We start from the raw sequence: 23,577 nt of genomic DNA, 5'->3' as shown, positions 1-23,577 counted from the left end.
TGTGTGGACTGTGGGACATGGATGTGACGTCACTGTCGTGTAGAGGCGGAAAATTCAAAAAACGGAATCCTTTCGAAACGGCTGAGCTCGTAATAAAACAACATGAAAACAAAACACGTTTTCAAAATAATATAGAGAAAGCAGTGGTGGCTTCAACGTGTCCACATTTACAGCAGCTACGAGGTATGTGTACTTGAGTTTTGGTGGTTTTATTTTTGCTCACGATGTTATATGCTACCTAACGTTAGCCGTTAGCAAGATGTATTTGCTACTTGAGCAGTTGAATTTCATCATAATTATATTTACATAAAATTATTTAACACGCGTATGTACCTCGCATATTGTATATTAGACCATGGAGAGTCAAATAGAAACATTTGAAAGTCCTTGACCTAGGCTAAGCTGGCTAAACATATTTATTTATTTACGTGCATTGCATTTCATTACGTAGTCTCGTCATTATTCTGCTTGTTATCAAATAAATCGTATCTGCTCGAGTGTTTTGACGTTTAGATTATGAAAAAAGAAACTAACAAACTATATTCACTGCCAAATATGATTTCGGGACCATTGTTTACCTTTTCTGTATTTGGGACGTACCAAATACAGAAAAGGTAAACGAGGGTCCTGTACGGTAAGGGGTAGCTCCCTTTGGAACCCTACGTTAAAGTTTCTGACATTTGGATGACTTTACGTAGGGGTCCAAAGGAGCTCAACCCGGGGGGTCCGGAGACGGGCTAGGTAAGGGGCTGTGCCTGTGCTATACTTATCTTGTATTCAAGCTAAATTTTCAATTAACGCTTGATATCACAGATGGTATTTTTGCTTCTTGGCTGTACTATAACTAGGATTGTTTCCCACCACAGCTGAATATGGAGCCACTTGATGCTGCAGGGAATGAGTGAGTGACAGGGTTGTTCTTATTAATTATTTTTTGGTTAAACAAGTATTTGATATACACACAAATTGCACAAAGTCTACATAACTTCATTAATATCAACCATGCAGTTTTGCTAAATTAGCTGGATGGCACTATAGCTTTTTAATGAATAAAATGTAAGTTTGTCCAATCTTTATGGTAGACTATGTATGTTAATACGATATAACTTAATATACAAAAAAAATCAGAAAGAAACTGAGTTCAGATCAGGGTTAAGAGGAAAGTTAAGTTACATAATGCAGCTGTAAATGTCAAAATGTAAAACCAAAGGGTCTGTTTCATCATGGAAATCTTTTTGCTTTCTTTTTCCTTTCTTACATCACATCATTGTGACTATTCAAGCATTTAATGTAAATGTTTAGTATTTATATATATTTATTATATTTCCTTATAGTTTTCTCACAGTTTGTTGCATCATTTTGGTGGGTAAATGTCCCCAATGTTATACAATTGGTAAACATCAGCATTTGATGGCCAAGGTAAAAATGCACAGACTAATTGTCAACAAATTAAGAGTTGCTGCACACTCATACAGTAGTTAGGATTCCTAGATTTATTGAGATCAGTGCATTGATTTATTCACAAAACCACAATTTCAGCAGCCCATGCTGCCTTCATCAGGGCTAAAAACTTTTGTATGAAATGGCAATTAGCTGTTTGGCTATACATAATGATGATAATATCATGTATCGTGATACTGCTTGAAAAAATATTGTGATTTCCATATCGTCCACCCCTACTTATAGAAGGTTTATTGACCAAGACAAGATGCCTGAAGGTCTACTGACCGATACGTTACTTAAATCTTAAATAAAGTTTTCCTATTGTGTAAGTGTAGACAATGTTTATTTTATTCTATATGTCTGATCCCTGTCTACGCACCCATCGCTGAGCTGATCAGATAAGACTGTTGTTTCCTCTTATTTTACAGTGAAAAGGTCAGATCTTCCAAAGGACGACGCCTTTCATCGGTCAGTACACCATGTTGATGTTGGCATTTCAGTGGTCTCACTGCTAATGACAAGACTGACAAGACTTATAATGGGCTAATCATTTTTTTCAGATTTTAAAAGCACCGCGGGCCTCTGGCAAACTTTCTGACCCAGAAAAAGTGGAACTCCAGGTAAATTATATTATGTTTATTATATTTTAGCCTCTGTTGTAATCGATCGGATCTTCGTCAATACAGTCATAACAAGACTATTCTCATATTAACTTTTTTGACTGACTCCAGGCAGCATATCACACATTCCATATAAACCCAAGCTGTGGTACTTTGCCATTATCAAATGCGAGCACATAGCTTATTCCCTTTTTTTCTTCTTTACTTAAAGGTGGAGATTGCCAAATCTGTGGAAAAAAGGATATCAAGAAGAGTCAGTTTTGCCCCTGCCAGTGCCAATAATGTTCTTCTGTTTTCAAAGTGAGATCCTAGGGGGGAAAATAATATATATATATATATATTTATATTTTTTCATCAAGCCTTTCTTGAAATGTTGACAAATATCTTCTTTTTGAATATGCAGGGAACCCGAACATGGATCCCCTGTCCGTACTCCCCTACAGACCCTATCAACAAGTAAGAATGTTTTACTGATTTTAAACCTATTCTGTGAAGTGAAGACTTTACTGTCGACTTTTTTTTGTGGTTATGAAAACCCTTGTCACTTAAGCCCTGCAGTATATCAGCGTATGACAAATAGCGAAAATAGACGTTCTAAAGTATTGGGACTCAAAGGCCTTAGAAATTCTCTCATGTCATCACACACTTAATATCTATGCATGCATGATATGCCGCATGATGTCTTACGTCACCATTTAGTGCCCTAAACAAACATTACAAAGTCCATAGACTTGGCTAATCTTCAAAAGCCATTTTGAAGATAGTGCCCGTCAAAACATGATCATTGTGCTTTAGTGGTGTGGCTAACAGTCTGACTCTATCATTATCCTCCACAAGGCATGAATGCAGTATATTTCTTCATATGCTTGGATATGGATATTTAATTGTTTTGTTTGCATAACAGCTGATTGTGTCTTATTTGATTTTTAGTGATAGTGGTGTAGCTGAAAAACTAGCTCATCATCTGCACATCACTTTACACATTAAAAACAATCTCAAATCTTTTCCCCACATCAGCAGGTAACTCTGATAAGAGGTAAGTCATTATTTTCTACATTTCAGATTGATTACCAGTTAAGCTAAATCTTGCTGGTCTCTATAAGATTATTTATAATTATAATTATTTAAGTTTATTTAATTTGTTTGAATTTTACCTAAAGGGTCCAGGTGGGGATCGCTGATAAAGGAGCTCAACCAGTCACTGGTAAATGTGTTTTTCTTCTATTTGCATACTTTTTCATTATTGCTTGTAAAGCCTGCATGATATTTAAATTGCTGTCTCTAATGTAGATATGGAAACCTTGTTGAATGCTCCTCTACATGCAGCTCAACAAAGAAACAAGGTGAGTTATACCTGTTTCCTGCCATGGATGAATGAACATCATAAAATGCAGTGTAGTATATGTACTGTACAATGACATGAGCACAAACACTTGTGATTGCTGAGTCAATGTCTTCCTCAGGAGATGTCCTGGGTCCACCATGATACCCAAGCCGACTATGGAGAGAGAACAGTGATGTTTGACGGGGAAGACGCTGAATATATGGATGTGACACAAAGTCACACTATAATCATTGCTAATGATTTGGAATCACAAGCTGTTCTGCCTGAACTTAACTTCAAAAGTCTGCCTACTTGTGCAAGTATGGATTTTACTTTCTCCTTTGACAATAAAGAAGCTGTGACTCCACTTCCTGTAAAAATATCCTCATCAGCCCATGGATTGTCTCCAGAAAACGTCCTTGCTAGGGCTGATCCTCTGACCAAAGTCATGCACAATGCTGCACCATCCCTGCAAGAAGATCCGACTCAAGATCAAATTGTCGATCCACTTCCCTTCCTTGCTCGGCTCAAAGCGCTAAGATCCGTTGCGGATAAGGAGAATCAGACTCCAACTTCCTCAACCATGATGGAAAAGCCACAAGTCAAAAGCAGGAAAAGTGAAAAATCATCCAACAGTGTTTTCCATCCAGGCAACATTGTAGGAAGCATGTGTACTAATGACCCTCTGAAGTATCTGTTTCCCACACAAGATTTATACCAGTCGTCTGACTGTCTCATGCCAACACAGATGGGCGTTGAAGTGCAGGCCTATACATCATCTAACCTTTATGACATGGAACTCACCAAGAACCAAACGGTTGGCATTGGGTCCAAATTATGCATGACTGATCCATCTCAAAATAAGTCGAGGAGCAGATCGGGTCTGAGTTTGGCTCATGTGTCTCCCAAAATGATCTCTCATAGTTTTGACAAGGCACATCATACCTTGTGCCAGGGAAGAGAAAGAGAAGCTACAATGTACGATATGCCTGAATCTGATGCCATGGACATGACAAGAAGCCAGACAGTTGCTATTGATGCCAAAAGCCTCTACATGATCAATCCTTTACAGAACAAAAAGAGAGAGAGTCTGAATTTCATGAGTGCTTCCACCTTAGGCAGCAATGTCTTTGGAGGCGAGTCTGATTACATGACGTTAACAAAGTGTCAAACTAGGCCAACACCCTCAAGTGTTTCAAAACATGGCAATGGAATAGAAGATACAAGGCACATTATTGTTGAATCTGATGACATGGACATAACAAGAAGCCAAACCGTTGCCATTGATGCCAAAACTGTTGATGCAATTCCTCTCTTACAGAACAAAAAGCAATTGAGTATGCCCAACAAAGATTGCAATGTCTTTGAGTCGGACAACACAGAGTTTTCAATGTGTCAAAGTAGGGTTATTGAAGCAAAACAATGTGATATCACAAAGCCCTCATTGAGAGTTGGTGCTGGGGGACCAGTTCGAACACTGGAGTCAACTAGACATTTCTTTTCAAAAGAGGACAATGATACTGATACATTGCAATGTCAGAGAGAAGGAGCACAGAACATTATTTCTGAAGCTGCTGAAATGGACATGACAAGAAGTCAGACGGTTGCCATTGATGCCAAAACCCTCCACATGGTCAATGCTACAATGCTATGTCAGAGAGACGGTACACAGAACATGACTTCTGAACCTGATGACATGGACATGACAAGAAGTCAGACAGTTGCCATTGATGCCAAAACCATCCACACGGTCAATCCTTTGCACATGAAAAAGCGAAAAAGTCTGGCCTTTATGACAACTTCCCAAACAGCAAATGATACCTCTAATGAGTGTGGCATGGACATGACAAAAGCTTTAACTGTTTCCATTGATCATATTACACAGTCAAGTGGCTCAATGATGTCAGTCAAAGGTAACAATATAATGGAATTTCAAGTGGAAGTTCCACAGAACACTGCTTCTGTTGCTGATGACATGGAAATAACAAGAAGCCAGACAGTTGCCATCGATGCAAAAAGCCTGTACGCAGCCAATCCTCATCCGATTAAAAAGCAAAAGGGTTTAACTATCAGGACAGCTTCCCACAAAGATGACGATGCCTCCGAGTGTGGCATGGACATGTCTAAGGCATTAACTGTTTCTACCATTGAAGAAAAACATTTTGATGCTGCAAAGATGTCGCTGAGTGTTTGCACTGGGGGATCAGTCAGCACACTGGAGTCAAATGGAAAAGTTCTCAAAATCTTAAAAGATAAGAGTGCATTTGAGAGTATATGTCAGGGAGAAGGTACATGGCCCATTACTTTGGAATCTGATGACATGGACGTGACAAGAAGCAAGACGGGTGCCATTAATGCCAAAGTCCTCCATGTAGTCAGCCCTTTTCATATCAAAAAGCGAAAGAGTCTAGCCTTTATGACAACTTCGCAACCAGCTGACAATGGGTGTGGCATGGACATGACTAAACCTTTAACGATGTGTCAAACTAGGGTCATTGAAGAAAAATATCTTGACACCATGGGTGTGGGCACAAGAGGATTACAGTCAAATAACCAATGCCTTTCAGAAGGTCAAGTCATAGAAAATGCTTGTCATTTACCCCAAAGTAACACACCTGCAGTTGAGGAACACAGAATGGTGAGCATATATGTGGAAGAAACTAAGACGGGCCACACTTTAAATTTGGATGATATGGAGCTGACAAGAAGTCAGACAATTGCTATTGGTGCTGAAACCACAAGAATGGGGAAGCAGCTTCCTCCTGCTAATCAAGTGAAATATGTTGAAATGATTGATCAATTTGGGAACCAAGGCCCTAGTCATGACATTTCACCTGATTCTGTTGAGCTGGATATGTCAAGCCATAATGTTGCTACTGAATCAAAATACGTGTGCACTGCAGAAGCGAAGAAAAGCGGTAACCTTGACATCCCTCAGACAAGTGCGCCAGAGGACCTGACAAGAGACGGACACAGCACCCAAGCACCGGGTGTAGCAACACATTTGTCAGACATGCAAAGTGAACAGTTGGATGCACCGATGGATGCTAAGACCAAACGTTTAACACACCTCCAGTCAAAGTTAAGGCGTATAAGCCAAAACATAAATGAGGCCAATACAAAGGTCACCATGGACAGCTGCACTGTACCTGCATCTGCATCTCAATTGGAGCAGGCATTGGCTCCAAACGCCACAAAAGCCATATCTCTGCCTGTTGTGGAACCTGATTCTGAAGTGGCACAGACTGACGGGGAGTATTCTACTCCAGAGAAATGGGCCCCTGTAATGACTCCTCTCAACTTGAAGAGTAAACGGCTCACATCCAGACTGTCAATGGGCTGCTTCATGCCCAAACTCCCGCAGAGAAATAAGCTGTCGGAAACAAACGGGGTGGAATTGTCCAATATGAAACAAGCCAGATCTACAACCACGAATGACAGCCATGAGCTGAGTGGCAACATGCTGATGCAAGAACAGTATGGTGGTGACATTCATGATGAAGTTATGCCGAACAGTCCAAGCGAAGATTTGTCAGAATCACTGGAGGCTAAAGCTCCCCAGGGGACCAATGAAAACCAACAAGGATTCAACATGGACATTGTTTTGGACTGTGACATTTTTGAAGAGTGTGTCCCCAGCAAGAAGAGAACCCTGCCGGATCATTATCGCAAAGATACTGATACTGATGAAGATGACAAGAGAAGGAGACCATTGATTGACAGCATCCAAGAGATAGTAAGTTGTGACTGTGTGTGTGTGTGTGTGTGTACTTAGTTCACTTTGAGATTTCAGATTGTTTTTCCTTGTGGACAAAACAAATAATGTATGTGTTTTTTTTCCTTCACTACAGCGATTACCTGTTGTGTGTGACAGTAACCTAACTGCATCTTCGAGTGTCATTACACAGCCTATAGATTCTTCAAACAGTAGCAACACAACCAGTCTTAGATGTGAAGCTACACTTGAGTCCAGTAAGTTCATCAAGTAAATGCGTATTAGTTGTAATTTGCTGAGTTTTCTTTGTTGACATACTCGACTGCATGATGTCCTTTAATACAATGTACTACTCTGTACTACTTTCTTTTTTTTTCTTTTCCTTCTGTCTATTTTTCTTTTTAGGTTTCAAACCAAGCCTGCTTGAATCCCAACTTGAAGATGTTACTGACTGGATAAGTAATATACATAAGGTAACATATGTTTGCAACTTTCCTTTTAAAGAGGCAATTGTTTCAAATAAATGTTATTTAGATACCGGTACGTTTTTGGGGGGGAGCTAGGGTGGCACATTGGTAAAGTGCCTGCCCACCACCGCAGAGGTCGTGGGTTTGAATCCACTGTGGTGCATCCGGCTTTGTCGAGCGTCTACAGTCTCTACACACTAACCCGTGTTCGGGGGAAGGAAGCCAGGCGTGTAGGGTAGGGTGATGATAATAGTCGTTGCACGTAATCCTACTGACTGGTCACCTGTCAGGGAATGTTGGGTGTGAGGAGTAGGACTAAGCAAAGGCTCTACGCCTACGTCCTCCCAGTTGGGGCTCCTCACTGTAGGTGAGAGTCAGTAGGATAGTGAACAGAAGTGACAACACAGAAATGAGTGTGGGGAGGAATCAATTGGCATAACATCTAAATTGCGGAGAAAAGGGGTTAAAAAGCACACAAAAAACTATTTTGCCTTAATTATATGTTTTTGTTACAGAAACTGGATGATGGAAACATAACCATTTTAGAGTTCTTCAAATGCTTCAGTGTTGACTTTGTCTTCTATAACTCTCGTCAGAGTGTTATTCCTGCAAAAGTATGGTGATTTTCACAATCCTATAATGATTCAATTATTACATTTAAATTATTAACACTTGTGCAATGGAAAAATATGTATAATGGCAAGGCTGGTGTAGTCATTTGATTTTATTTCTGTAGCTTGCATTTGATGTGGATCACAAACCAGAGGATCTGCTCAGAGACCTTCATATCAACCGTCCAAAACAGAGAATATATGAGAAAGACTACCAACACCTTGCAGATATAATGGAGGGGTAATATTTTATTTTGAAGTACATAATTCTTTTTCTTTTTCTTTTTGCTTGCACACACAGTTGGTTCTTCCTGTTTTGATTTCTGGCAACTCACAAATTTAACAAGCTTGTTCAGGATGTCTAAAAAAGAAAAAAACATGACAGTGATCATTTTTGTTTCCCCTTGTTCTTCCCAGATTGAAGGTTCGGATGAAAGACCAAGAGGGTCTTGTAAAGAGTGTCAACAGACCTCTTTGGGAAGCAGTGAAAGACCTCTCAGAGAAAGAGGTATGACACATGCATTGTGTTATTAATTTCACATTGGTACACTGTTGTTTCGAAGTCATAATGCAGTGGTGTAGGGCTGTCACAATCATGCAATTAAGTTGACGATTCATTGTCGTACGAATATTTGCGATAAACAATTTGGCGTTTGAATATAATATGAATCAAATTTACATTACTGTTTGCCTTTTAGGCTTTGTAAACAAAAGTTGCATCCGGCAGATATGACAAACAAATTACTTAAATAATTTACAAAGAAATGGAACATGGAAATCATTATAGACGATTATGCAAATAATTGTGATCAGGCAATTATGTAATAATTGTGATGGGCCTATTGAATACATCCTGTAGATTGAGGGTTAAACTATCTCTTGAGAAGTGATTCCGGATCCAGAACATAAGCAATCATAGGAAGCATGACTGAAAATGTTAAATGTTATACCAAAGTGAAATATCACGGTACTTCACCTTGTAACTGTTGTGCATGTGAATGTGTATTTAAACCAATCCAAGGGCCTAAGGAAGGTTTTTTAGAAAGAAATATTTTTACGTATTTTTCTCCTAATCCTCACTTTTTACTGTCCTCAGCTGAAATGTTTTGGTGCGAAATTGAAAGAGAAAAGCAAATTGTTCAGAAGGAGAGCCAAGGTTCAGGCACATGAAATGAAAGAAGCCTTGTACTCAAATCTTCACCGAGCCTATCTGGTAAGAGCCATTGAATAACAATATTATTTTAGATTTCTTTTTTTAGTAGGCCTGAAGAAGATCCCAGTGATCGAAATGTTGAATTAATAAACCAGTGGAGCTGAGTTTTCTACCAGTGTTGCGGACTCTATTCTTCCTCTTGTACTGCCTTTTGTCCAGCACCTGGGCTAGAGTGTAGGTGCATGCTCTATTACATTTGTCTATTTGTGACATTTCCAATCTTCTCAGGAGGAGCAGCAGAAGTTGAAAGGAAGAGTTGAAGCAGTAGATGAGATGCTTAAAAGCCTGGACAACTGTATCAATGAATTACAAACGGGTATATTCACACTTTAGATGGACAAATATCGTACTGGCATGTGTTCTTTTAAATGGTGTGAATAGCATTACTTTTCCCCATTAATTTCACCCTAGAACTTGCTGCAGTTGAAGGGAAAGATTTAAATACCACTGAACCAACATTGAAGTCAAGGCAACATGGTAAAGCTTTTCAACATGAATGTTTTTGTCAAATCAAATGTATGGAACTCTGTATCAGTACACAGCGTTACTACAGTTGGAGGCCATCGATATTGTCCTTTTCTTTTTGCTGAGGTTTGCGCGATCTGCGCAAAAAGACAGTTAACCCATTTTGGGGCGGGAACCCCTTTTGGTGTTTTAAACATGTTATAATTTAGCTATTGAAAAATAGCAGATCTACAAGCTCATAGCGCGCCACCGAGTGGCGCGCTACGAGCTTGTAGGTCTGCTATTTTTTTTAAATCGTGAAAATATTTATTTCAGAAAACTGGAGGATTTAGAAGGATTTTTTTTAATTTTGAGGTCAGGCCTAAATGGGTCAAATGATAAGGGACAATATCGGTGGCACCCAACTGTAAGTATGACATTGAAAGTCACCTTGTGCAAAATGTAACACTAGATTAACTACATTGTAAAGCTGGCAGTCAGATATTAATAAGTCATTTCACCACAGGATTGGAGAGAGTCACAAGGGAGACGGCTGATAACGAAAGGTAAGTCTAACCTGCCATAGCGTAAACAAAATCAGCCTCCTTCATGATCAGTCACCTAAAATTAATATTCAGCAAAGTCAATACAATGATACAGAATAATGTGTGTTTTGTTTTGCTTCTACCACAGACAAATGTATGAACTGGAGATTCAGAAGAAACAGAATGTGGACAAACTGGACAGGCTCAGAGCTGAGACTCGTGATCCTCAGAACTACATCACAACATTGGACATGTCAGTGTTCAGCTAATTTGTGGCAATATAGGTTCCTCATAACAAGTGCAACTGCATAATTACTTTCAGGAGTTATCCAGTAATATATCAAGATCACCTGCATACTGTCTGCATTTGCTCAGTAAATACTTTTAATTGGCAACATTTTGGTCAAGGCACGTATTCAGGCATGTGCTGCCAAATGAATACAACATCATTATATAAAAGTACAAAGAATATAAGATACTTTTGATGTCCATAAAGCATACTATTTTATATTTTGTAATTTCTTCACTGCAGGCTGAATGAATGGAAGCTCAAGGAGAAGACAGAAAACCATGCAGTGTATACCTTTCTGCACAACACCATGTATCTAGAGGTGGTGTTTGAGGAGCATCATGGTAAGATATCTGACACAAGACTTAGAACACTATTGTCAGCAGAAGAACAGTATTTGTGTCATTGCTGAACTCTTTTCTGATTTGTTTCTAAGGAGACTATACTGATGCTTGTGAGATGAATATATCGGACATCACTTTGAAGCTTCAACTGGATGGTGAGGAGTACTGGTAGCTAAAAGTCAAATTACATTATCTGAGCCACCCTGGACCTGTAAGGGTCTATTTTTACAGTCTTAGTCCACTCCTTTTTACACTCTAAACCAAACCTATTTGTGGACAATGGCCCATATACAAGCTCACGACACATTGTGAGTTTTTAGATCTACTTTCGGTTTCGGCAAATGTTCACCCTATTTTCGCTGAGTATTTGCCTATTATGTCATGCCCCCGATAGGGGTGCTAGCGTCCATGATGTGGTTAAATTAACATTTTTTGCTGTTGTCTGTGTAATGATGTTAGTATGGTATGCTGGCTTCAGACTAGGGTGATCCTCAGTGACATAACAGTTCTATCAGGATATTTATGGACCATTGATATGAGATACAATATGTCTCCATAATTACACAATTTAACAATGCAACTCCATGTTTTGTCTGTTTACTACAATCAGACTAGCAAACAAGACAAAACAATCGAGAGAGACTTGTTTTGATTAAGTATTTTCCCCTTAAATGAATCCTCTTGATATTGAATAATATTCATTTGAATATATCTATTGCATTATACATTATAGCCTAGACATATTGCACAGACTTAGATCAATCCCTGACTAATTGACCTATTGCAATGTATACAATTGTGGTTGGGTGGGCCTGAATACACAGGGAAAATGACATGATATATTCTGCTCTTTATACATTTTTAAAAATCTAGATGAAAAGTCACTGTGTCACGCCCGCCTTGTTCACAAACTACTGTCCCAGTACATTGAGGAAGAAGGAAATACTTGGGTGAAAAAGTATCCCACCAGTCATTACGTTACAGCGGTAAGTGTAAATAGAAGTTAAAGACGAGAGGTCACATATTTCACTACAATATTTTCCTGCTTAGTTCACTTGGCCACTTAAACCCTATACTTGGTCTGTGCCATTTTCCCCTCAAAATAACATCTCTGGAAATAGCCGATGACATGTGCAAGCTCACATCGTAGCGTGACCTGTTGTGAGCTTGAAGATCTGCTATTTTCATTGAATGTTTACCCAAGAATAGAGACGCTAGGGTTCAAGTGGTTTAAATGATCCTTAAGTTTTTATTGATCAAGAAAAACCCTTGCCTGTGACTTGTCACGTTTGTGTATTTGGAAGCCTATTTCATGGTTGTATTTGTTGGTTTGGTTTGTAAGTGTGCGTGAAAGTATCCCATGGCAAAATGTTCACTCCAAGGTATTATTTCTCTGCTTTCATGTCCAGCTGCTTCACAATGTGAGCCTGGTTGTATGTCGCTGCCGTCTGCTGGGAGAGGAGGTTCTCTTGATGAAAAAATGGGGAGCTCAGAGGCTGAATCTGCTGGACATCAGCTGTGTGGACACAAGGTAAGAAGTATTACTGATACAATGCCTATAGGGATAGGCATTTGCAAATGGGACCAGTGGGCTCTAAACTCATTTCTAATGAAGATATACTGATCATTCTTACTGCAAAGGGCTCAAACTATTGCTTTTGAAGTCACATGAAGCAATTTACTCCTTCCAGGGTTCGTCTGCTGTTCAGCAGTCTCAAGGTGTTTGCCAAGTTTGAGCTGACCATAGAGCTCACCTCAGGATATCCCTTCTGTCTTCCTCGAGTGCACAACTTCAGAAGCACCATTGGAAACACCACGTAAGTGTGGCCATTAAGATGACTGGACATTATGTTATTTCAAACATGTAATAGTATTTCAAACATGTAATAGTATATCGGCCTGTATTACAATTGTAATGTTTACTTTGATACGTGGTAGTTGCTATGGTGAAACGTTCAACATACCGTACCTCTGTTTAAATGGTTTCTGGACTCTTGATGGAACTAATCCAAATGGGACCAGTACTTTCCTAGAGGTCAAATGACTAATCCAAATGGGACCAGTACTTTCCTAGAGGTCAAATGACTAATCCAAATGGGACCAGTACTTTCCTAGAGGTCAAATGACTAATCCAAATGGGACCAGTACTTTCCTAGAGGTCAAATGACTAATCCAAATGGGACGAGTACTTTCCTAGAGGTCAAATGACTGATCCAAATGGGACCAGTACTTTCCTAGAGGTCAAATGACTGATCCAAATGGGACCAGTACTTTCCTAGAGGTCAAATGACTAATCCAAATGGGACCAGTACTTTCCTAGAGGTCAAATGACTGATGGGTAAACTGTTATAGTCACCCACTTGTCTGACAGTATTGGATTGTGACTAAGGCAATTTAGAACCTGATTAAATAAATGGCATAATTGGTTCTTCTCAGGTGTGTATGTAATGATAATGAATATTTTTTACATTGCCCATATTGTTTTTGCAGGATCCATGAGTTGGAGGAAATTGTGTTTTCAATCACCCCAGCCAGAAACTACTTGACCAAGATTGTCAAGAAGATTAATGACACTCTACTTCGTGGAGACGGACCTCAATGAGAAGCCTTTGATTCCGCTATATTTACTGTAGTAATGTGTTCTATTTTTGTTTTCTTCTATATTTTCATTTTAACCATTAAAATGGATAATAATGAATCTACATACATCTGGTCAGTGTTTCTGGACTGTGTCCTAAATGTCTTAACATTGGGGTTTTTCCTGTCTGTAGTATAGTTTGTGCTAGATCTCACAAAGTCTAGGAATGATAAACGGCATCCCTGACAAATCAGATAGTGTTTGGTATAGTTTAATTAAATAAGCTTAGTTAAGTTCAGAGTTGGGGTGGTTAAGGTAAGGATCTGGTTAAGGCATTCTGTGCCTACACTGAGTGGCATCTAGTACTAACCCTGTTGTATTACGGAAATGTCTGATTGTGTGTAGTATGGCCTCTTTGGCCACAACAGGAGACCACGGTTGAGGACTAAAGAAATAATTGATTAAATCATATTAAACAAAATTACAGCATAAGATTAACTAACAACCTATATTACATCAGTTAATGTATGTTTTGTATTACAAAAATCAATAAAACAATGAAAATAATGTGTGTTTTGTATTAATCTAAAAAGTGCAGTATTTTAGAGTTAAGTATACAACATTCCCATTCAGGGAAAGTAAAAGTACCTCGAAATTGTACTTGTACACTGGCACGACTTTCAACGTCGTCGGTTCACACAGGCCCTACCTCCTTCCATAATCAGCCTAAGTAGGCCTACCTTCATTTTAAAATTGATTGATGGTGGAACAGACAAGATCCTTCAGAGGGAATCTTATTAAATTAATCATACTGTCTTCATACTAGTAATACTCTCATTAAAGGTATGGTAACTTTTATTTTTTTTTAGGTTTTCTGACCTCGGTTGCACCCCAAAAAAACCTGAACTTTGAACATTGTAAATTATCTATGGTCTGGGGTTTTCTAAATAATGGCCTCAAAAAGTGACATTGATTCTATACCTGGCAATCAATGTGTTAATACTTTTCATTGTTTGAAATGATGTGAAGCCTGCGTAGATAGTTCAGGCAGACAACTTGTGAACGCGCCTACCTGGTCAGGTGACTGATCAGGGCGGCTCATTTAAACTGCCACTGTCATTCCTGGCTTCTCTCCTGCTGTGCGGTCGCTGCTGCTGCCTCCACTCGCTGCCTATCTGCTGTGCTGCTCATGAAGTTGCTGCAAATCCCACCGCCTCCCCAGCATCCACCTGTAGGCTCTGTTTCTAGGTCCCCCTGCATGGGGGTCTTAATTCATTCCCTGTAGCGTAATTCTATTTGTCTTATATCTCATCAAAATGTATATTCATGTTCAGGGAATGAATGGGGACAGAGCCTGACGCCAATCTATGCTTTATATATCCATGCTCAACTTTGCTCAATAAATATATGCTAAATTCATTCTAAGAGTTGTCTGACTGAAACACATTTGTTTTAATGGATAGATCCAGGTCTTGATTCTGATGACGGCACATGTGAACCACTTTTTGAGGCTAATTATTCCCCAGACCACAGAAAATCTACTGAATGTTCAAAGTTCAGGTTTTTTGGGTGCAATTGAGGTCCGAAAACCTAATGGGGAAAAAAAGTCACCATACCTGATTTGAATGAGGACATTTCATTTGATCGTTTCTTATAAATGTAATTTGTGCTGGTTGGTGATTCCAACACAAATTAAATGGTGCATTTATAAAGCGCTTTTATCCAAAGCGCTTTACATAGATTGTGCTTTTCATTCACCCATTTACACCGGAGGAAACCATGCAAGGCGCACATCAGGAGAAATTAGGGGTTCAGCATCTTGCTCAAGGACACTTCGACACTAACTGGGGGAGCCCGATCGAACTGGAAACCTCACGGTCCCCATCGGGCCTCTACTGGCCACTACACCTGAGCCACAACCGAATAATTAAAATGAATTAGTAATAAATAACAGTTTACAGTAAATATTCTGTTGCATATTTTGTATAATACAGTCTACAGTTTAGAGCTACAGACACAATGCACATTCATACACATTTCTGTAAAAGTACCATACATCTTGGCTCATTTTCATCTGCTGTCCCTTGGCAGGTAGAAGGTATATAGACAAATCATCATCTAGTGCGCCCCCTATGTGTTTCCATGGCAAATTTCGTCTCAACTTGCCAACCAATAAGCCAATCACATTGCGACTGGGCTTTCCGGATATGGGGTGTAAGTCCTCTTAGTAGCCTACATAGGTTGTCATGGGAATATATGTTGTATCTGACCGTCTCGTTCTGTAGTAGGAGGATAGAACTTTTTCAGTTTACCTACAAGACAGGATTGGTTTAAAAGATAAATAATTACTGCTTTTCAGACGTGAATGTGGATTATCAGACTTGAAGACTCACAAGTTTGCCCAGTCTGAAGTAAGTTTGGCTGTCAAAAAAATAAATGCTACAGTAAGATTTATTTGTATTCATATTTCATAATATTAATAATACTACTCACTCTGTATCTCTAGTAGCCTACTATTGTATAAAAAATAGCAAAAATGTACCAATACTACATAGCCTATAGCCTATTAATAATTAAGTTAAGATCTTTTTATATTTTTTGTACAGATGGAAACTATTACAGACGATTCAGGCTTGAAGACAAGCCTTTCAGAGAGTCATCTCTGCTATTCAGTACCAGGTGATATTGGTCTGGATGCAGATAATGCATTTTTTTGCAATGAACATCTTTCCTCTGAGACTGATTTGCAATCATCCAGGGACCAGGGACTGTCCAATGGGTTACATTCAGCTTCACCTGTTGAGGAAGTAATTTCACACTATAGTGACAGTTCATATGAAGTCTCATGGACAGTTTATATTGCAATAGCTATTCCAAGAGGTAATTTCCCATGTCTAATGTCTATTACACAAATAGTTGATTTCAATCCCTGATCTCATTCACACTTAATATGCTATAATGTTCCCTTTTAGGAAAGGCTGAGCATTCCCATTCCCATGTAGTTGCTGAAAAGGCCAGGAAAAAGCCAAAGAAAGTTCCTTCCGGTCACATTGACGCCCCAAAAGCTCAGGGCTACTATCATATTGAATACAATTTACTGCCAGATGACACAGAGACAGTCAAAGTGGACCTTGCAATGTTTGGGACAACAGCGAAAATATACAGGAAAAATGAGACCAAGGTAAACACTACCTGAGAGTGAGTGCTGCATGTGTACGTGTAGGCCTATCCCTAGCATGAACAATTCATGAACACGAGCATTGAACAAGACAAGTTGGTTTAGAGTTACAGATAATGGCCAATCTCTCTCACCGGATTAAGATGGTTTATTATGTGCACCTTAGCACACTTGATTGATACCTCTTTACTTGAATGCATGGTCAACTCACATCCATTATATTTATTAGTTAAGTACTGTACAATGTTCCATTTTACAAAAGTGACATTTACTTAGAATGTTAAGCATTTATTGGCCGTAAATGGATAGTACTTATCAGAGCATATTATCATGGAAACACCATTTACCGGACATAATGCTGTCTTTTTTTAGGTTTTCTGAGCTCAATTGCACCCAAAGAAATCAGAACTTTTAACATTCAATATAGATTTTCTGTGGTCTGGGGTTTTCTGGCTCAAACAAGTGCTCTGATTTGCCTGTGGAGTGTGAGGTAATCCCATATATGACATAGGAATTTGCCAGCAGATGTCACTATTTTCACTGTTTTGCCTGTTTTCATTGCAGCTCAAAAGGCTTCAGAGACACAGAGAAAATCCCAGGCCACAGAAAATCCACTGAATGTTCAAAGTTCAGGTTTTTGGGGTGTAATTGAGGTCATACAACCTAAAAGAAACCAAACATGAATGCATCTAATGTTAAATGTACTTGTGAACAGATTTTGAGGCCTTGGCATGAAGGAGATCAGATATGGGTTGGTTGGTCTCAGTCTTTCAATGTCAGCGTTACCAAAGAACTGCTGATTAAACTTCTTTCACACAAGATCATCTTAAAGATATGGGAAGGCAAGGACAAAGTGTCCAACAAGGCTCGCTTTGACAAACCAGCCTTCAGACTGCCACAGACGCAAGCTGAGGACTCAACTGACATGTTCGGTATGTCTGAGTTTCTTGAATTTCTTTTTAAGGACTTAATTGGCCTCGCTGCTTTATCTGAATGGAAAAGACGGACGAAAGAGAAGGGATTATATACATCAGATGTATGTCTCTATGTGATAGAAGACTGTGTATTTGTGTAATTTATAATTATTGACATTGTTTCCATATAACGTTTCAGTCGAACTGGCCATCAATAGGTATCTGATGCCTGATGCGTATCCTATGCTTAATTGCTTCCTAATATAATGATAATGACACGTCTTAAATTAAGTGAACATATTTCTTTAGCAAAAGTACAAAAATACTTGTTATATAATTGTTTATCTTTCCCTCCATTTTCTACCATAATTGTGTGCTTCAAATGCGAGTTATTTAAATAATACTTTTCCTAGCCTCTTTAAGGGACATGAATTTGGCTGCAGCTAAAAATAAACCTGCAAGTGATGCAGCTCATCTGGAGAATGTAAAAAGGAAAGCTTTTGCCTCAGCTGAAATCAACCTTGTTCACTTGCTGGCAGGTACTGTATATCATTCCTTCGTTCATTATAAATAAAAATAAAAAATGTAATATCCAATATCTTGTCTCAATACCAATTCCATGCTACTAAGGTTAAGGAATAATTGTATTAAATGTGATCCCATACAGTATATTATGCTAATATAGATTTCAGAAATGAATTAATAATTAACAAATCAGTTATCACATTACACAGCAAAAACAAAACAAAACAAAAATCCTAGTTGAATTCTTAAGTTTGGCAATCACTTTTATCAGTAAGTCAAGTCCTCACTGTGTAGTTATTAATTATGCACAGGAGAGACTACAGTGATGGATGGCCTCTCTACTTGTTCACCTGCAATAAATGAAGCCATGTTCAACATATCTCTGGATAGACCATTACTATGTGATCATCTGAAGGCTGAACTAAATCCACTGGTCATCACTATTCTGTCAGCCACCTCAATGCCGTCATCCCCAGTCCCCTTCCATGTCCTAGAGGTACCAAACTCACTTGGCAAAGTTAGAGTGATTGATTTTATTTAATTTCCTCGTTGTTTATTCACTGATGCTTTATGTTTTCTGAATCACCCAATTTTGAGTTGTGAATTTGCCATGTAGTTCTGAGCTCTGGTGTAAATATCAAATCCTTATTCTTAGGAGAAATGCTTGCCGGTGTATTGTCAGTATAAGGTCCATAACCTGAAAACTCACAGGACAAGTTATCAAGGACACAGTAACAATGTCTACTTCAAAGATGTGAATGTTATCCTGACTGGATTGATGAGTCCAGGAGAACTCCAAGAGTTCTTGACAGGTCCTCCACTGGAGATAGAGGTTCATGATCGCGACAAGAAGTCAGACCAACCCCCTGAACCGTTTGGCACAGGGTTGGATGATGACAAGGTGAACAATGTAGCACTGGTCAATGGGAAACATGTTACCCACAATCCCTTCAAGAAGAAGACCGAGATGTATAACTCTTACGGACTTGCGAGTCTCGACCTGTCTGAGCTGCTACTCGGTCAGACAAGCCTCAAGCTGCACTTGCCGATCAGATGCTCCCCTCCACCTCAGCTACTGGCGACTGAGAGAAGTGCATGGGATAGGTTGAAAAAGGCTGAAAGGATGAATCCACCGGGTGCTGCTGATGGACTTAGCAAACAGCCCATGCCCCAAGGCCACTACTTTAATGCCAATTCTCAACTCAAAGTCAAGATCAAAGTAGCTTTTCCGCTGAGTGATCGCTGTGAAGTGGGGTCTTCACGTTGCCCATACGGACGCATTGTGTATCTCTTTAGGTACGAGAATGTTTCCGCAATGACCAAGCTGAGGTCAGAGATTCTCAGAATCAATTCATCCACTTTCCAACTAGGCTTACCATCCCTGGAAACAATTCACAAAGACCTGTCCACTTCCATGGGTGGGGAGGACAAGGAGCTGGATTTTGTAACAGGATTCCACATGCTAGATGAAAAAATACACCTTTTTGTTCTTGAGGGGCTCAAACATCAAGCCATCAAAATACTTTGGGAGACAGTCCCACCAAAGTAAGTCCGAAAACACTTTCTGTAATCTCTTACATGAATATTAGTTGAAAACTATATAGCCTAATGAAGCTCAGTGTATTTATCAGTATACTGCATGCCACTCATGTCCACACTTGGATGCTGGAAACACCTAAATAAACTTCTGGCTACAGTATATGCACAATAATTCATAGCAAACAATTATATTGCAGGTTGGATGGGACTGAGGAGGAGCAGGTGAATGTTCTCTACAATTCAGGCCTAAGCTTCTCTAAGCGCATCTACGACTCACTAGATTTGGCTCTGAGGCCTGTCCATCTTCACACACCACTGGAGATGATCATGAGGCATCCTTTGCTCTATATTAGAGACATGGTCCCTCACTCCTGCTTTCAAGCTGTCTCACGGTATTAATATGTAGGCCTACAGTACACAATAAAACCTAGAATGTTCTCATCGTGTGTCGGAGTTACAGATTTTAGTGAGGCTGCGGTTTGTGGCCTCAACTTAGAATCATTATAAAAGGCCATACCTATTATTCAGCAAAATATAGAAATATATGGGTGGAGTGTAAGTATTTCAGTGTATTAACCAATGTTGTGTTCTCTCCTGTCAATTACTACTTAGGTTAAGCCAAATGTGCCAAGTAAGGCAACTAAAAGATGCCGTGCAGAACAAGCTGTTCCCCTCAGCTGAAATGGTTCTCAGCATGAGCAGGGAATTTGGCACGTTTACTGGGAAGAGTGGGCAAAAGCTAGAAGTGAACCCTCCTCAGACAGACATGTCTTCTGTGCTCATCTCAGAGAAGACATGCAGACCCCTCCACATGGATAAAAGAGAATCCATGAAAGATCACTTCAGCAATAAATTGAAACATAAACAAATCAAGGACTTTATTCAGGTATAGACTTAATTCAGAGCATAGATCTAATTATGTCATATTTATAATATCTAACAGTTTTATATTGGTTTCGTATTTTATTAATTCATATTTACATTCATATTTCACATAATATATCAGGCCAACATAAAACAAGTGCAACAAGACAGTATGCAGTTGCAGAAGACAAGATCCACCGTGTTTGTGGCCGAAAACACTGCTTCCAGGCTGGCCCACAATTACAGCATCCAGACCTTCAACTCAAACGAGGAGGCATGGGAACTGTTGCGCAAGGAGATGGCTAAGGTTCAGAAACATCAGACATCATGTTGTGCTTTAAACTGTTAAATGTTCTGTGTGGCATCATCATGCCTCTGATCATAATTATGTTCATCAGATGCCAGGTCGGAGGTTCACCTACAGTCAGCAGTATCACAGTGCCACTGTGGAGCTGTGTGATGGTACCAAATCCATGTCCAAAGCATCTAGTGCCCTGCCCCCTTCCAAATGCTTCTCACGTGCGAGCAGTGACTATTCCCATGAGCATCCCAGACGCCCAGATAAAGCCCGTGTGGCAGAGCTGAAGAAGGTACATGTAATTGTCACTGCTGAACATAGGGTTAATCTAAGAGCCCATGGAGGAATTCCTTAAAGTGTGGGCACATTATTTTGGGTATTTTGTCACATATTTTCTCAGTGGAACGTCCTTCTCTATGTTCCGTGGCAGCAAGATCACCTCTCTCGTGATTGTTCCAGGGGAAGATATCTCATGTTTATACTGTAGTGGGTGAGCCGATTGTTAGGGAGCACACTGCTCAAAACTGGACATTAATATGATAATATCCTGGAATCCTTGAATCTAACATCTAAATAATGTTGCTGTTATTACGACCATTGTTTGTGTGCATGTGCCCACAGCCATGGAGAGAGAACATACTACATGCAAATACTCTGAAGCCCACACTTCCTCGGGACACATGGCCGTGGAGCCAGCACTCACTGGACTTTCAGCTCTTCAGTAAACCGCCTCCTGTCTTCAACCTTCAACCTTTCACCATTCACCTAGCTGGTAGGGGCTGTACTGCAGCAATTATTATGTGATGTTCACATGAGGGCACAAATCAACCATTACCGGGCGTAATAACTACCTCAGTTATATTCCACTGCCAACCAGTTGCAGTTTACAGTGCATCAGTGTCTGTCCAGACTCTCTCAATATGCCCAAATGTTACAGGGCCGGATAGAATATGCCGCAGGTATAGGGAATTGGCCACTTTTCAGTTTATTACAAATTATGAAAGTGCAGTATGTCTCCATCAAATAGATGCAGACTGATGATGATTCCAGATTTTAGTCTTCATATAAAGTCTTCATGTAGCCTATTATTTAAATAAATTACGGCCTTATTTCAATTTAGTGTTCTATCTAATAATAATAATACCTATTAGCCTGCGTGCGTGAGTGAGTGTGTGTGTGTGTGTGTGTGTGTGTGTGTGTGTGTGTGTGTGCGTGCGTGCGTGCGTGCGTGCGTGCGTGCGTGCGTGCGTGCGTGCGTGCGTGCGTGCGTGCGTGCGTGCGTGTGTGCGTGCGTGTCTGTATCTCTCAAGGAGAGGCTCTGAAGGAGGAGCAGTGTCAAGCAGCCAGAGAACAGTATAAGAGGTGGCAGAGGAAGGTTTTGTGGGACAGCGACACCGTCGTCCCTCGAGCCAACGGACAGGTCCTGGAGTTCATGTGCCACCTGCAAAGAGGTTCAGGGAAGTTTGAGGAAATACTGAAAGATGAGCCCCAGAAATACTCGCTCAGGAAGCCAGGCATGGCACTGAAGGTAAAAGATTAACTATTATGTTCATGTGTAATCATCCTGATTAATTATCTGGTTAATTCACACTATGACACTAAGCATTCAAGCTGAAACATTAGCTACAGCTCACTGCCTGTATTGTTTGATCATTTCACAATGAGTTGTTTCAATATAAACCCAGATCACACCAAAGGTACGTGGTGTGTGGCATCTGGAAGCAACTGTACTGTACATACAATATATTTAATGTAATTTAATGTCACCAGGTGTGCCATATTTTAGTTGTTGTTAATTATATAATGTACACTTTTTCCCAAAGCATTTTTGTCGACCTGGCCCATATACCCAGTAAAGTCTATTTTTACACCTTTAGTTTAATGCATAGCTGACGGCTGTCTCTCTGAAAAGGGAATTTATACAAATTGTTTTAATGGAGCTGAAGTGACCAGAATGGCTCATAAAAGTTAATCTTTTTTTGCCTTTGTTAATGTGGCTAATGGGAAATGTCTTCATAGTCATCCTCCACCAGTATCTTCAAAACTCTTACATGTAGTCATTTGCATACATTTTACTCTGTGGCAACCTGTTATTATGGAATAGCCCTGATACTATGACTAACTATACTATGACTATATTGCAGTGAAAACAGTTTTGGGCAAGATTAACAAACAAAGAATAAAAGTCCTATTTGCACCCGTTAATTATAAACATCAAATCGACAAGCTCAATTTATTTAACATTTTAATTTTCTTCTGATAAAGATTTTGGGTGCTTCGGCGTTCCAATGCTTCCTTTGCGGTTTCAGTATTATGTTGCTTTTTAGTTAACATACAATAAAAGCCTTAGGTGCTTAACTTAAGTGCATGTTGTTTGCAGGTCTTACCTGTGCAGTCTGTGATCAACTCAGTTGATGGCAAAGTGGAGAAAGGACAAAGTATTGCTCTGGCTCCAGGTCCCTTCATGGATAAGAATTTCACATGCAAGAATAATGCCATCCCCAGACATCAATCCTTGTTCAAAAAGTACCATTTTGTGTAAGTTACAACTTTATTGTTTAGCAAATTAAACTAAACTAGAACTGCACTCTGTCGAGTGCCTACTTGCTTGTTGCACACAAGTAGGCCTAAATGGCCTACTAGTGCGCAAGCAGAGCGCGCAAGTA

General features: G+C 39.6%; 1 protein-coding gene across 1 annotated transcript; it reads left to right on the top strand.

Moving 5' to 3' along the window:
* knl1 (kinetochore scaffold 1) lies at nucleotides 1-14,183 on the top strand. The gene is made up of 26 exons (XM_079504678.1): nucleotides 1-183; nucleotides 867-901; nucleotides 1,872-1,911; nucleotides 2,004-2,063; nucleotides 2,275-2,363; nucleotides 2,467-2,519; nucleotides 3,081-3,099; nucleotides 3,224-3,267; nucleotides 3,354-3,406; nucleotides 3,527-7,123; nucleotides 7,239-7,359; nucleotides 7,508-7,575; nucleotides 8,085-8,183; nucleotides 8,306-8,421; nucleotides 8,598-8,688; nucleotides 9,277-9,393; nucleotides 9,622-9,709; nucleotides 9,805-9,870; nucleotides 10,364-10,403; nucleotides 10,531-10,635; nucleotides 10,915-11,015; nucleotides 11,108-11,170; nucleotides 11,889-12,001; nucleotides 12,425-12,546; nucleotides 12,707-12,832; nucleotides 13,506-14,183. Exons 2-26 carry the CDS (start codon nucleotides 873-875, stop codon nucleotides 13,615-13,617), a joined length of 5,532 nt encoding a protein of 1,843 aa, XP_079360804.1. The 5' UTR covers nucleotides 1-183; nucleotides 867-872; the 3' UTR covers nucleotides 13,618-14,183.
* Nucleotides 14,184-23,577: the final 9,394 nt, after the last annotated feature.

Source organism: Electrona antarctica (genome assembly GCF_951216825.1).
Source record: "Electrona antarctica genome assembly, chromosome: 6".
Lineage (NCBI taxonomy): Eukaryota > Metazoa > Chordata > Actinopteri > Myctophiformes > Myctophidae > Electrona > Electrona antarctica.
The sequence above is the reverse complement of the archived record's forward strand: the minus strand, read 5'-3'. Positions and strand labels throughout refer to the sequence as shown.

What these genes read in the sequence shown, in the direction of transcription:
- knl1 (XM_079504678.1), top strand. Translation starts at nt 873, where the DNA reads ATGGAGCCACTTGATGCTGCAGGGAATGA. An exon ending in CTTGATGCTGCAGGGAATGA is followed by an intron (nt 902 to 1,871) that starts GTGAGTGACAGG and finishes CTTATTTTACAG; the next exon opens with TGAAAAGGTCAGATCTTCCA. An exon ending in AGGAGCTCAACCAGTCACTG is followed by an intron (nt 3,268 to 3,353) that starts GTAAATGTGTTT and finishes TCTCTAATGTAG; the next exon opens with ATATGGAAACCTTGTTGAAT.